At 40.5% G+C, this 15,625-nt stretch overlaps 1 protein-coding gene and 1 pseudogene across 2 annotated transcripts in view; one reads left to right on the top strand and one right to left on the bottom strand.

The window, feature by feature from the left end:
- The window catches only part of Slain2 (SLAIN motif family member 2), a 76,583-nt gene extending 61,271 nt beyond the window's left edge, over window positions 1-15,312 (top strand). Inside the window, exons 7-9 of one of the 2 annotated variants that reach the window (XM_055629334.1) lie at window positions 3,578-3,655; window positions 10,786-11,101; window positions 12,334-15,312. In XM_055629334.1, the coding sequence (XP_055485309.1) occupies window positions 3,578-3,655; window positions 10,786-11,101; window positions 12,334-12,400 (461 nt within the window). In that variant the 3' untranslated portion in view covers window positions 12,401-15,312. The remainder of the gene's footprint in view (window positions 1-3,577; window positions 3,656-10,785; window positions 11,102-12,333) is intronic. The other variant, XM_055629335.1, reaches the window with a different exon arrangement.
- LOC129692925 (U6 spliceosomal RNA) lies at window positions 7,257-7,357 on the bottom strand (annotated as a pseudogene).
- Window positions 15,313-15,625: the final 313 nt, after the last annotated feature.

Here is a 15,625-nt window from a genome sequence, read left to right as displayed (position 1 = left end):
GTTTGATTAGTTTTATAATGCCTAACGTATTTTTACATGCATTAACACATTTGAGCTTCACAAATACACATTTATTTTTGTAGAGAGCAGAGATCCATGTAATAAATCAATTATGCAGGCCCACATATCTGGAGTGCAACACAACTAAGACCAAACTTGCTCCTTCTCCCAGTACCTCCTGCTACTGTCTGGAGGCCATACACATGCATAGGCCTCTTGCAAAACCATTGTGAGTGGCTCTTTTGGGGCATGATTTGAGACTGAACCATAGATTATTTGCCCCATACAGAAATAGTTTTACACAGGAGACATAACGGCCCAGAGAAGAGCTACATAGGACCATTAATGTGCTCTGCTCCACTACCCCCTCAAAAGTATCTAGGTTGATAACCTTTGTGAAGCTGGTGTCCTGAGGTCTACAAGGAAGGAAGCTCCTCAAGGCTTTACCTACTACCAAAGCACTAATGGTCATTCTCCAGTTTTGCATTATTTTGAAACATGAATTAAAATAAATCATATTACATGCAATAATTATATAATTGACTAATAAAGACTAGTAAAATATTTAAAGACCATCAGTTTAATAAGTAGTACTGTATCATTACCTGACTCAAAAAGATTTTATAAGCATGGTGACTTGAGGTCTTTAACGCTTGGCATTGATTACATTTTAGAGTGGAGGCCCAGACTCTCATGTTTTAAGTGTCTCAGTTGATTTTTAGAAATATGCAAGTTTAAGAACCACTTAGTTTGGCCACAGTTTTGTAAAGCTTTGACTGAAATAAGTATAATTTGTTTAACAGGATAAATAATAGGAATTTAAGTCTGTGCAATTTGTATACTTGTCGGTCACTTGTGTGTTAATTATTTAATAGAAATTATTGAGTATATGTGACAGTCCTAACTCTAAGGATTTATATATAAGATAGACTGTATCTTCCCATAGCTGAGGATGGTAAGCCAGAGCTGCTATGGAAGCAGAGGAGAGACATCAGACTCAGCATGGAGTCCTGAGAACCTCTCTTCAGTAACACTGGGACCCACATAGTAGAAAGAGAAATGACCCCTGCAAGTTGTCCTCTGATGTACATATACCATGACATGCCTTATGTGCTTGTGCATAGACAAAAATAATAATAATAATTTTTTTAATAATGGCTTAAAACTTGCCAACATATGGTCATTTGCTTCTCTTTGTGGTCATTTACACCTGAGCCTACCACTGTTTTTAAACACTTGATCTCCCCAGTCTCAGAGTTCTCTACTGTTGCTTCTTCCTCCATCTGGAAAGCCTTCTCCAGAGCCCCACATGGTTCTCTCCTACTCCTCATTTGATCTGTGAGCAGATGTCATCTTTAGGAAATCTTTATGGATTACCCTGTGTACAACTGCAACTTCAGTCACCTCCTCTTCCTTTCCTACTTACTTTCCTTCCTAGCAGCCATCACTCTCTGGATGGCTATATATTTTGCTACTTTATTTTCATTCTCCCCTTTCCCGAATAAGAATAAGAAAAGTTCATAGTGGGCTACTGAGCCTGTTTTATCCAAAAGGGGTACCTGGAATACTTTCCTGTTTGAATAAATGAAAAGATGGATGGATGGATGGATGGATGGATGGATGGATGGATGGATGTCAGAGAATATATGGACAAATATATAGATGAATAGCATTTGATAATAGTAGCCTATAATTTTGTGTTCAGGTATAAAGTTACAGAATATCTTTCCAAGTCTGGACAAGTGTTTGCTTATTTGCCTGACTGCGTTTGTGTTACATTGGCATTAAACACTCTGTTGCTACAGAAAGATGTGGACTGCTGGAAATTTAGAAGTCAGGTACAGTCCTGATTTAAAAGTTGCTTGTCTCAGGGCTGGAGAGATGGCTCCAGAGCACTGGCTGTTCTTCTAAAGGTCCTGAGTCCAATTTCTAGCAAGCACATGGTGGCTTATCACCATCTATAACGAGATCTGGTGCCCTCTTGTGACGTGTAGGCATACATGCAGGCAGAATACTGTATAAATAATGAATCTTTTTAAAAAAATAAAAAAATAATAATAATTGCTTGTCTCAGTGAGGACATTGGAGTGCTTTGGCTTTGACAGAGATAACATAAATTCTTCCTTTCTTTCTGATCATACGTCTAGTATCCCTTTACCATGGGAAGATCTTTTTTATGCCCTACATAGACAGATTTATAGGGATAGAACCTTGATGTTTTTGTTATGTTTGAATTTTATTCTTTTGGACACAGTTCCTAAAAGTGTAGAAAGCCTTATTTTTCTGACTAGTAGAATGGCAGTTTAGAGCTACTTCAGTAGGTGACTGTAAAGGGACTGCTAGGAGGCCCCTGGAGCAGAGTAACTCTGTGTTGTCGTTGTGTTTTTTCAGGATAACAAAGGTTTTATTTTATTTTTATTATTATTTACAATTTATTCACTTTGTATTCCAGTTGTAGGCCCTCCCTTATCTCCTGGTCCCACCCTCCTCTTTTCCTCCTCTACCCCTCTCCCCTAGTCACTGATAGGGGAAGTCCTCCTCCCCTACTGTCTCCCTAGCCTATCAGGTCTCATCAGGACTGCCTGGATCATCTTTCTCTGTGGGCTGGCTAGGTCACCCCACCAGGGAGAAGTGATCAAGGAGCAGGCAACCAAGTTCATTCAGAGACTGTCTCTTCTCCTCTTACTAGAGAACCCACGTGGAGACTGAGCTGTCTATGGGCTACAGCTGAGCAGGGGGTCTAGGTCCTCTCTATGGATGGTCTATGGTCTGTATTGTAGTAGTTGGCACTTCTTCTCTCTGAACAGCTCTGGGATGTCTTATATGGCAGTTTTAGAAGTTTTAGTGCAGTTAATAGAATGCAAGTTTGAAGGTGACTTTAACAAAACAAATGTCCTAACTCATCTAGACCCCCTCAACACATGTGCGCATGCACACACACGCACAATGCATACTTCCACAGACCAGACACATTACTACCAGTTCTGAGGTACAAATGAGTTGGATTTTATAGCAAGATAACACTGAACATGTTAAAGCCGCCAGGTTGTGATAAAACTTGTCTGGTTCTGAGTTTTCTTCTCCTTTTTGAGAATGGAAATTACTATTTGATTTTGGAGCAATTCATCTAGCAATAATTGCTTTGCCAAAATGTGCTTTTTTTTTTGCATCAAACAAGTACTGTGTTAATTTTCTATTCTGTGTGCTTATGTTCATCTTTTATCCTTGTGTTTGTATTCTTTGCATCTATAGCATGTTTGCTGGTGGCTTCTTTTCTCTTTGATATTCCAGCCAATTGACATATTAGAGGGTTTTTTTTGTCAAAAAACAACAACAAAAAAAAAAAACTAGTTCTAAAAATATGCAATGGCACTAAGATTTCTACCCCTTTTCTTTTGCAACTTAATGCACGAAGCATCACTTTAAAATTCCTGCGCTTCTAGAATTCTAACGTTTCACCTCATGATTTCTATTCCTTGATGACTTATAAATCTCTATTAAGTATTCAAGTTTATAGAAGGTGTAGCCTGTACCTCATACTTCCCGGAAAATATTACACTTCCTTGTTTTTCAACAGCTTCTCAAAGGCTGAAAAGTTTGCCTCGTTCTTCCCTCAAAGCCAAACAGCTGCTTCCACCTTCATCTACAAAAAGAGGTAATTACAGCCTCTCCTGGAGCTGAAAAGTTCAGCAAGTGGTGTAGATAAATCCCGCACCTTCTGGATTTCTGAGTCAGTGATCCGTGTAGGTCACATTTCAAGGTGTTTTTTTTTTCCCCCTTAATGAAATAATGCAGATTAATTCCTATAGTATAGATAATTCCAGCAGAAAACTATTTTCTTCAGAGGTATGTATTGAATTTTTCTGAAAATGATAATTTATTATTTTCCCTACTAATCTAAAACCAAAGATTATTTAGAATTAATGAAAATTGGACAAATAGGTATTCAAAATGTTACATATTCTATTAATGTTTTTCCTCAAGTATTGTTTGCTCATCTGTGGCATAAGTGGAACACTTTTGCAATAGATGCTGATTGAAGATGCAAGTCTTCATCCTCACTGGCTACTTTTGGAACACTTGCTACAGTGGTAGCTTTGGTTAGAGCCAAGTGCTAAAACATATGTGAAGTTTGGGTACTAAGTCTAGGTAGTGTTGTTTCCAAAAGGTGGAGTATATTGGTAGGTAGAGGACAGAAGACTTGAGAGAAGCAGTGGCATAGGATAGACCAGTAGTCCTGAGAATGAACAGGTGACTCAAAGAATGGGGTAGAGCAAACAGAAGCAATGAGGAAAAATATATCCCCTCATAAGAGTAAGAAAAACTTGAGGAAAGAGAAATTTTGAGGATTATTTATGGAAAAAAAAAGAGTGGTTAGTATAGGTACAAAACACTTTTTTTGTTTGTTTGTTTGTTTGTTTTTTTGTTTTGTTTTCAAGACAGGTTTTCTCTGTCCTGGAACTAGCTGTTGTAGAGCAGGCTGGCCTGGACACACAGCCATCCCCCTGCCCCTGCCTCCCAGGTGCTGGGATTAAACGCATGCCCTACTGGGCTGTTAAAGACAGATATCGCATGTTTCCCTCATATGTAAGTCCTAGCTCTTCTTCCTAGAGACTTATTTATGCGTGTATACAAGTGCTTTGTCTGCATCTGTGCCTGCATACCAGAAGAGGGAACTGAATCGGGAGCTGCCATGTTGCTGGGTTACACTCAAGACCTTTGGAAGAGCAGCCACATACTCTTAACTACTGAGCCATCTCCAGTCCATATAGCCATCCCTCCAGCATATATGCTTTTTAACATGTGTGAGTGTGTTAGCAGTGATTTGGTGTGTGATTGTAAATAATTCATTTTCAAGACTAGAATCTGTAGGAAAGATACTAGTCAAGTAGTAGCACGGGGTGAATGCTGGTGGACTAACTGCTAGATGCTCGCATACCTCTCTTGATACCGTAGTCAGGGACAGCACATTGCATAGGGCTTGTTCTTTAGAATGAGAAGATAGTTTGGGTTTATAGAAAGGGATCTTATTATCTAAAAGTTTACCCAAAAAAGGAAGTGAAGCATAAGTATAATACATTTTTTGGTGCTGTAGTGAACAATACTTACATCATGATAACATAAACACAACTCAGATTTAAGAAACAATTACAATATAACTTTATTGGAAGAAGGGGGACTCTTAGGAGGTTAAGGTAAAGAACAGCAAGAAAGTTAAATCACATTCAATCTCTGAGAAAGCTAGTACATGAAACCTAAAACTGATGGCTGGAGACAGCACTCGGAAATGTACAGCACTTGCTGGTTAGTCTTCCAGAAGACCTAAACTCAGTTCCCAGCATCCATTCAGGTAGCTCACAACCACCTGTTACTCCCAACTCTTGAGATCTGATACGTTCTTCTGGCATCCACAGGTACACACATATATGCATACCTCCACACAGATAAACACAGTAAGCTGAAAACAAGAAAGAAACATTTTATGAAAAATGGAAAACTGTTGGCTCAAATCAATGAAACGCACATATTACTAGAAATAACAAAGATACACATGAAAGGGGAGACTGAATAGTTTGGGACCAAGAATCTTCATCCTTATTGAAGTACTATTTATAAGAGCTAAGTTTTGAAATCAGCCTGAATGTCCTCAGTGGATATGGATATGGATGCTTGGATATTTGGATATGTCAAAATGTGGCCACAATCCAATACCATGCAGCCCTTTAAAAAAATGATTTGTGGCAATATGGATGGACCTTAAGGCTATTGTGTTATATATAGTGAAACAGACACATGGATAAATATTTTAATCATCTTGCTAATAATGCATTCTCAAAATTACCTTGTAGTAAGTGAAATATTGTGTATCAGAGATGAGGAGTAGAAAGAAAGAAGTGGGTGGGGATTTTCAAGGCTACAAAGTTACAAGTGAACAGGAAAATATTGTACTCTTTAAAGTGGGATGAAATATATTAGATACTTCAAAAATACTTATTGCTTTGTGTGACTTTACATTTAGTCTTCTGCTTGTTAGTTTTAAAAGACCATTCCTTTTGACCAAATTTCTAAAGAAGTTACATTATTTTGTGAGGCCAAGCTCTCAAACTGCGAACTACCTATTGTCCAAGGATTTCCAGTCTTCGGTTGGGTACTGGGATTCCTCCATCTCTACATGTCTTTAGCCGGTAAAGAGGTCGTCTAAGTGTATTTTGTGGGGTTTTCTTGTTTGGTTTTCATCTTACTTAGTAATCCAAGCTTTCCTATGTTGTGGTGTTGTGGCATGGGAGTTGTCGTTGCACCTCTTAGCTACATACGGTGCTACACACCTGTAACCTCAACACTTGGAAGGTGGCAGAAGGATGTGAGTTAAAGGCTAGCCTGAATATACAGTGAGATCCTGTCCCACACCAAGGGCTGGGCATGTAACTCAGTGGTAGAGAGCATCCAGAAAAGGATGCTGGATCCTTTGGGACTATATGGCTGTGAGCCACCATGTGGGTGCTGGGAATTGAACCCATGTCCTCTCTGGAAGAGCAGCCAGTTCTCTTACCCACTGAGCCATCTCTCCAGCCCTTCTCTCTTTTTTAAGTTTTTATTTTATGGATGATTTGCCTACATGTATGTATGTACACTTATGTGCATACCTGGTACCTACGAAAGCCCAAAGAGGGTTCTGGATATATTAGAACTGAAGCTAAAGACAGTTGTAAATTGCCAGGTTGGGCCTGGGAACTGAACTCGGATCCTCTGCAAGAACAGCAAGTGTCTCCCATCCAAGTATTAACCAGGCCCGACCCTGCTTTGCCTCCAAGATCGGGCACATTCAGGGTGGTATGGCCGTGTGCTCAACCATACAACAAGGACATTTGCTCAAGTATGTTCATAGCAGCTTTGTTCATCATAGCCAGAATCTGGAAACAACCTAGATGTCCCTCAGCCAAGTAATGGGTACAGAAATTATGGTACATTTACATAATGGAATACTACTCAGCAATTAAAAACAAGGAAATCATGAAATTTGCAGGTAAATGGGTGGAACTAGAAAAGTTCATACTGAGTGAGTTATCCCAGAAGCAGAAGACACATATGATTTATACTTACTTATAAGTGGATATTAGCCACTTTTTTTTTCTGTTTGTCTTGTCCAATATGATTGTTTTATTTTATAAACTATATTTTATTTTGTTATATTTTTACTATTCTTTAGAAGCTTGTTTTTTCTTTTTAAAGAGTTTCATTTTATTATTGCTCTGAAGAAAAATATGGAATGCTTCATGAATTTGTGTGTCATCCTTTCTCAGGGGCCATGTTAATCTCTATATTCCAATTTTAGTGTGTGTGCTACCAAAGTGATCACAGAAGCCTGTTTTTTTTTGTTGTTGTTTTTGTTTTTCTACTAAGAGAAAGGGAGTGGATCCAAATGGGAGTAAAGGTGGTGAGGAACTGGGAGGAGTAGAGGGAGGAGAGACTGTAATTAAGGACACATTATATAAGAGGAAAATACGAGTAAAAAGTTATTCGTTAGTCCTTAGAAATTTGACCGTGGGATCCCTTCTTTTTCTTGCTTTGCCCTCCTTAGGGAAGTGTAGGGGGTGTTGTTTGCTTGTTTTTTTCCACTTTATTTCACCATTTACATGCGTGAATGCATGTGTGCACATGCTCGTGTGTGCCACGGCATGAGTGTGCAGGCAGAGGAAACTGGGAAGTCAGTGTTGTTCTTGAACTCTGGGTTCCAGGGATGAAACACAGATCGTCAGTCTTAGCCTCTCCCCCTCGTCCTGGTCCTGTGAATGAGTTTATAGTTTCTGTCAGATGGCCTCATTCATACATACAGTCTCTCCCCAATTCAATTATTCGTATTTTAAAAGATGTTAATACCCCCTCTGGTTCACTGGGGCCTTTGCTCTTTTATGAGTCTTCTTACTGCTCTCTGTGCTTTGGGTTTATCATTCTTAGTGTTAAAATTGCCTCTTCTCCAGCATCTATGCTGCTGTAATCATGTAACAGAATTTAGTATTTTGGATTTAAGTTCTTCATCTTTAAAAATACGCTTTCCTGAAAATATATTTCTCTCCTCATTACATTTAAACTATGTGTATCTTTGAGCCTATGTTAAGAGTCCTTGTAAAGTCCTTTCCTGCTAGTTCAGTGGTCACTGTTCCTCTTGACCAAGTGCTTCCTGGCCTGTGTTATTGTTTCCTTGCTCCTCTGTGTTTTGCTACTTGCTGGATAGTGGACAGTGTACAAGTTTACATTGTTCTGTGACGGATATTGTTAATCTTTTAAATATTGTTGGACATTATTATGTTAAGTAATTATATTTCTCACAAATCAATTTAAGCCTATATAGCAGGGATTGATTATTTTCTCAAAGACCAGATAGTAGCTATTTTAGGTTTGTGGCCATGTGGTCTTTATTCCAGCTTCTAAACCACATGCTATAACTTGAAAGGCAGCCATGGGTTATGTATAAATGAATGGGTATGTTCTAATGTAACCTTATTTACAAAACTGTGTATTTGCCCACAGGACAGTAGGTTGTGGACACATCTATTCAAAAGACTTTTTATAAGCTTTGTTAGAGCAGATTTTGGACATTTTTTCCCTCTAGGGTTAGGTGGCCTGCCCCTATGGGTTTCCTTCCCTCCCTGCCCCCAGTTAAAACTTGATTCTCTTAGAGTATCTCCCGCTGCTTTGACATCTTGGTTTGGCAGGGACTCTCCAGTAGCTGGTTGAGACTCAAAATCACAGCAGTTTTGTGCGAGCTTTGCCAGCTGTAGCCCTTTGTGTGCAGGCGTGGAATTCACTCTGCATGCACTCAGCCCAGTGCTGAGCCGTAGGTTCCACCCTCTCCTTAAGCTAAGTCCTGAAGGGCTTCTGAGCAGCTCTGGCCTCTAAAACACCAGCTCAGATTTCTGATTTTGTCTTCTCTGCTCATCAAGATAAATTAGCTCTGCCTGGGATACCCTCTCTAATCCACAGTCCACCAGTGTGTTTAGAACAGAAAAAAAGCCGGAGAGCTTCAGAAGGGATTCCTTTCAGATCAGACTCGTAGACCTAACATTCCTAACAAGACCCAAGCACCCTTCTTGCAGAAATCACTGTACTTAATGGTTAAGTACTTTTGAAATGTTTTGTGAACCCATCCTGTCATAGGAATCTAGTAGCAGGCCGATTCCTCTCAGCCCTACTTAAGTTGGCTTCAGGCTGGCTTCTCTGGTTCTTCACCTTGCAGCTTCTGTCAGTGTTGGCCTGACTGGAAAGGTGTGACAGAGCAGAGCAGCTCACACTGCTTCTGGGGGGCCAGAAGACAAGAGAGAAAGTGCTTGCATTAGCTAGCTTCTTCCTTTTCCTTTTATCCCATCCAGTTTGTCCCCGTTGTGTCCCGCTTAGACACACACACACACACCCCGCCTTCTGTGAGTTTTTCCACCTACATTCAGAGCTGTCCTTGTTTGATCCTCTGTGGAAACACTCACAAACACACTAGCAGTCTGCTTCACTAACAAGCACATCAGCCCAGTGACGTTGATCATCATAATTAACCACGTCCCTTCTCCCTCCAAGGCTGGAGAGCTTACTGTGCCTCTGTCTTACGGATGGATTGACAGGAGAGAAGACAGAATAGTGTAGAATGACCCCGTCTGTGGCCCAAGTGTTCTCTCCGTTTGTACTGAGACTAAGGGAGCTGTCTGAGAACGATTAGCTTTCAGCCTCTGGTCCACACACACCCTACTTCATCCCAGGGTTCAGGGTCTGATAAAGCATGTTAAGGTTATAGTTGAGTTGTGCATTGTTGTCCATGGCCCTCTGAGGAAACTAAAACCTTTTCAGACAAACATTTAAAACTTTTCTTCAAACATGAGGAAGCAGGAAACATTGAGTGTGTACTCCAAGAATCTGAACTTAATCTCAAAGAGGTCTGTTGCAATAATAAAATGTGTTTGAATTTTGTCTTCACTTAGCAATAGACACTATATTTTTCTTTATCTGGCATTTGTTTTAATATAAGCACATTTTTCTTAGTAGACTTGGCATTCTCTGCCTTAATAGACCTTTTGATATGCTCCTGTATTGCATATGTATGTGTGTCAGGACAACTTTCAGGAATTCTTTCTCTCGTTTTGCCATGGGTTCCAGGGATCCAGTGCAGCTTGTTATGTGTGTTGTCAGACACCATTACCCACCCAGTCACCTTTAAAATAATAGTAACCGTTGATTCTTCGGTTCTGGTTGTCCTGTAATATGTGGCTTTGAGGCTACAGTCACTGATTTCTGTTCACATGGATACCCAACTCTTTTACCTCTAATAATGGCCCTACTTCCTAGCCACAGTGAGACAGTGACTCGAGTTATTTATTACTGTTACGTGTGCACGTGCAGGCAATGCTGTGGTGGGGCCGTGTTGCATGCGACAATATATGTGGGAGTCAAAGGACAGTGTTGTCAAGTCCTACCTTCATGTGGGTTTCTTGGGTTGGACCTGGGCTTCTAGGTATTTGTGGCAAGCACCTTGAACCACTGAGCCATCTTACCAGTCCCTGTGGTGCTGTGGCCCATCCCCCTTTCCTTTTGTGAGACCCAAGTTTTCCTGGCTAATGTACCTATTCAGGGACAGTTGTCATCCTATGAGCTATCCTTTTTTCTGTTAGGCCAGAATAATCCTTTCTTTGAAGCTCATCATATGGGTATGGTAGTGTTCCATCATGGGTAACAGACTAGTGGTTTTCACTGGTCCTCGGTTCCTCTGAAGACACTGGTTTTTCTTTGCTCTTCTGCATGCAGTACCTTCTCCAGGCAAGTTCCGCTCCCCCGCAGCGCCATCGCCATTGGCTTTGCGGCAACCAGTGAAAGCATTTAGCACCCATGGCTCTGGTTCTGGTAGCCAAGAAACTACACAGTTCACACAGACCACCTCCTCACCTGGGCCTCCTGTGGTGCAGAGCACAGTCCCGGCAAACCCTTCCAGCAATATCAACAGCACCACTCTCACCAGACCTGCAGGGACGGCTGCAATGAGGAGCGGCCTGCCCCGCCCGAGCGCCCCTTCTGCGGGGGGCATACCAGTGCCTCGCAGCAAGCTTGCACAGCCTGTTCGCAGGTAAGTGTAAATGTTGTACTTGGCACACTCGAGAACACTTGAGCCTCCGAGAGTGAGTGGGCGGCAGTCAGCCATGCCCCTGCATTCAGTAAGCGTGGAGACGGCCGTGGGTCCCACTGTACTAGTGCAGTTTAAGGCACTGCTGCCTCCTTTGGAGAAGTCTTCGTTTGGACAGCATACCACCTTAGTTCGGACTAAACCTCCTCAGTGCCCAGCATGATGAAGCAAGCATCCCAGGCAACTCCTAGGACAAGGTTGTTAAAGACACTGGAGTTGGTTGTGACAGTTGTTCATCTTGAGAACAGCCACAAACATACTAAAAGCATGAGGGGCTTGAGAAAGTTCTGGCTGTGCTCCCTGAGTCGATGCTCTTTTAAATTGCTGCAGCTCACCTGCAGAGTTTTTATAAATTTTTATAAATCCAGCTTCTACTGCAGAGACTCTGAGCCCCATTTCATTGTTTAGTCTAGAAGTGATTCTGATCCCCAGAAGGTCACGGGCCACACCCACACAGTCTCTACCCTTCAGGAAGGGTTAGCACCATCAGTAAGTTTAGCTGTCAGCCATGATTAAACTTTGTTTTCTTGAAAAAAGAAGTTCCAGTCTTGTGTTTAAACTAGGTATGCATGTACGCGCTTTATCTTAATACAGACACTTCACATATCCAGATTTGGTAGAAGAACAAAATGGTTGTGTGTTGTGCACTGTGTTAAATACTTCTTACCTTGTCTAATTTCATGGTAACAGGTACTCCTATTTTTTAGAGGAATATATTGAAATTTACTCAGATTAAGTAGCTTTCCTGAGTACATACAATGAGTAAGACCAAAGACTATCAGTTACTATCAGTCTGACTTCAAACCCCTTCCTTTACCCAGTGCCCTCACACTCCCTGCCACTCTGGTGTGGTGACACTAAGCCTGCGTTGTCACATTCATCATGTCATCTCACAGAACAGTAGATTGGAGGAACTTTCTTTCCTCTTGTTTTAATTCCACAGCCACGTTAACAAAAAGTGTTAGAGGACTCATCTTGTATGTACTAACACTTGAGAGCTGTGAGGCTGCCGAGCAAGGAGAGATGGCTCTGATAGTTGTTTAGAGCGGAGGGCTTAGTAGTTCCCTGAAGTAGTCCTCGTGGGACGCTGTGGCACCTGAAAAAATAATAGACATGTAGCATTGTATGGTAGTATTTTATAGAGACACAAAAATCACAAAATCCCTTTATTTCAGATCGTTGCCAGCTCCTAAGACCTATGGTAGCATAAAAGATGACAGTTGGAAAGATGGCTGTTACTGACGGGCCGAGATGAGAACGCGGAAGTCCACAGCTTCATGGATACCCCTTCACCGAGCCGAAACCAACTTCTATACGCAGACTCTTCAGATGAGACTCTCGGGGGTCGTAAACTCCCAGCCTCTCTGTCTTAAATAGCACAAACTGACAGAGACGATGAAGCAGCACTTTAATACACGTGGCATCGGATGTGTTTGGTAATCATGCAATCACTCTCCATGGAGTCACTCTTACTTTTGCTCACTAGAAACACGGTTCATTTTTTATTATTTGACAGAGGCCAATATCTGGGCAAATACCTAATGGATGCCAAAGAGAAATGCCCATTTGTAAAGAGAGAACCTTTGTTCATGGGAAGATGGTGAATTCAGGCTATCCAAAACCTCATGGTCAACCTATTTTACTGTACAAATAGTATCAATAAATACTGTGTTAACAAGAACTAATATTCTGACTAATTACATTGTTTTATTAGTCCTTCAGGGTACAGTAAATTATAAAGATTGGAAGGGAGAAAGGAAAGACCTAAGCTAAAGACTTAAAACATGCTACCTGTGTTTAGGAAAGTTTTACAAATTACTTTTGCAGGCTCATGGGAAAATTATAATTGTTTTAAATCTTTTGTTTTAGACATAGCTCACACATAACCATGTCCAGCTGGTATCACAGTGCACACCGCTGACCTGCATCAGCATCTCAGACTTCTGTGTGCTTGCTTTGATTGCCGAAAGGGCTCACTATCAGTTACACGCTCTTTGTGAACTCTGTAGCTCCTGGCTCAGGAAAGGTGGCCTCTGCTGTTGAAGCCAGCCTACCCACGTGCTGTTCTCTGCCACAACTCAAAGATCTTGTTCCCATTACTAGGCTCCTTTGATGTGAGAGAACAGGAATATGTGTCTTTGTTCTTGACAAAAATAACACCTCAGAACTTAGCAGCTGGAATAAAACCATACCACAAGAGGAGAGGAAATCTATGCACCTAACTACCAGAACCTCTGGTGATGACGGTTGTGTTGTTGCTCTGAGTGGCATAGCGGTCTGTTGTGTGCGGGCAGTCCGCTTCAAACTGAATAACTGTATGAAGTATCTTTTCAAAACCCTGTCCCCTTTGACTTCGATTCTGCCTTACGTCAATGTTTCCATTGTTTGGGGTCAGACCATCTGACTGTAATTTGCGAAATATTTGCTCTCTAATGGCATATGTGTGTATAGATCCCCTTGAAGTCAGCTGTGTCGGTGTATTGGGTTATTACCAAACTGTAACTCCAGCTGACTTCTCAGTTTTGATAATGAGGTCTGTTTTTAAATACTTAATCTGGACTGTTTTAAAGTCTTGGCATTTGGGTCACGTAAAGGTGAAGGGATTTGAACTCTCTTCCTGTAAGTAGAGGATGTGTGTAAGTTGGAAGTAGACATGCAGAGAGAAAGGGAAGGAAAGCTTCCTGCTCAGGAAAGCATCAAGGTAATGAGGACAGAGACCCAGTCTGCCATGACTGATGGTGGACCACCAGGGAGACATTCAGCCAGCTAGCAGCAGCAGCCACCAGTGCCGGGAACTTCGTGTAGAATGGAAGGCATTGTGTTTTTGCATTAGAAGGGGTGTGAGGGAAAGGAGGGTCACAGTTGTCCATAATGACGAGCTGCAAACTGCTGCTTTTCCGAGGAAGATGAAGCATGTGCTGTGGCGGGGAGTGTCTCATGTGTCTGAGTAACAAAGTTGCCGCTGTCTCTGTGGAATCACATGTGCACACAGCAAACAGGTCTCTGTTCAGTGTAACAGTTCACAAAAATAATAAATGCTGCAATTTAGTAATTTAAAGGAACTTTAATGAACCATCTATTAAATTTTTTAAGTTAGATAATCAGTTTCAAAAGGAATATTCAGGTTATTTAATGTTGTTTTTAAATGGCTGCATTGGAAAAATATCTATTTTTTTTTAATTAAACTATTTCATCACTTGTTTAAAAATGTATTTTGGATCTGAGTTTAGTGATATTATTTTACCTGCTGCTGTACTACCACAGACTATTGGCTTTTAATTTCCTAAAGAGAAAAATTGCCTTTTTACTAGAAAGCCTTTGTGTTTTGCCAGTTTTTCTGTTTGGGAAAATCTAAGGATTTGCTGTGGTTAGTTGTACAGAAGAAATGTGGATTTGATAAACTAGTGCCTATGATTTTAACTTATGTTCGATATAGAGTAGTAAGGGGTTATGAATGTTGATTATTTTGTGCCAACAGCCCAGAATTGTCACTTATATGTCAGCAGAACCTATGACCTCTGCTTCCAAAGTTATTTAATTTTCTCAGTGTTTGGATGTTATTTTTTGTAAGTGTGTTAATAAAAGTGTAAAGAATTGGAAAAATATAAATATTCTTAACTCAAGCATTTGCTGGATCATTTTTCTACAAACTTGTTTGTATAGTATAAAGCTCTCTGAAGAGTTGGCTCTTCTCGGTTTTCATATCCTGGAAATCACATTTTGTAAAACTGGGGACCATTCATAATTGTCAGATACTTTTTTAAATTATCTCAGAACATCACTTTTATATAGATATAAAAAAGTTTTTTTGAAAGCAAAGAGAATTAAATGCATATGTGGCCCCAGGTGTTTGTATAACTCTAGGATGATCTAGACTCTGTGTGTTCAAATTGACGTAATTCGCTGTACAGTGTCCAGTTCTGACAGTACGATGCATGGTCCTTTTAGATCACATGAAGTTTGATTTGCAAACATTTCTATAGATGAACTTGTAATATGTGGTTGCCTCCTTAATAAACAGCCTGACCATAATGTTTATTATTAAATCTATATTCATCTTTCAAGTGTTTTATTAATTTCTGAATAAGGCAAGATTCCTTCTCTCATCCCAACCGCATTACCTACAGTTGGTCTTAATAAATTTCTCCGCTGTTTTTTGTTTTTTGGTTTTTGTTTTTTAACACACAGACTCAAATCTTACTGTCCTTTCGGATCCTGACTAGGAGTCTGGGTTGGGGACTATAGTCTCTCTCCTTGTTTCATATTTGAATCATTTAGAGTGATCGCAGTTTACTTCACATTGGTTTGTTCTTGGAGCTTTTTCATCTGCTCTGAATTGATATGTAGCCAGAAAGAGTATCTGTAAAACAAACAGGAGCAGTTTCCAATAGGGAAACTCCATGCATTTTCTAAAGATTTATTTGTTTGTTTATTGTAGATGAGTGTCCTATTGTAGATGAGTGTTCT

Source organism: Psammomys obesus, unplaced genomic scaffold, assembly GCF_907164565.1.
Source record: "Psammomys obesus unplaced genomic scaffold, mPsaObe1.curated_primary_1811, whole genome shotgun sequence".
Lineage (NCBI taxonomy): Eukaryota > Metazoa > Chordata > Mammalia > Rodentia > Muridae > Psammomys > Psammomys obesus.
The sequence above is the reverse complement of the archived record's forward strand: the minus strand, read 5'-3'. Positions and strand labels throughout refer to the sequence as shown.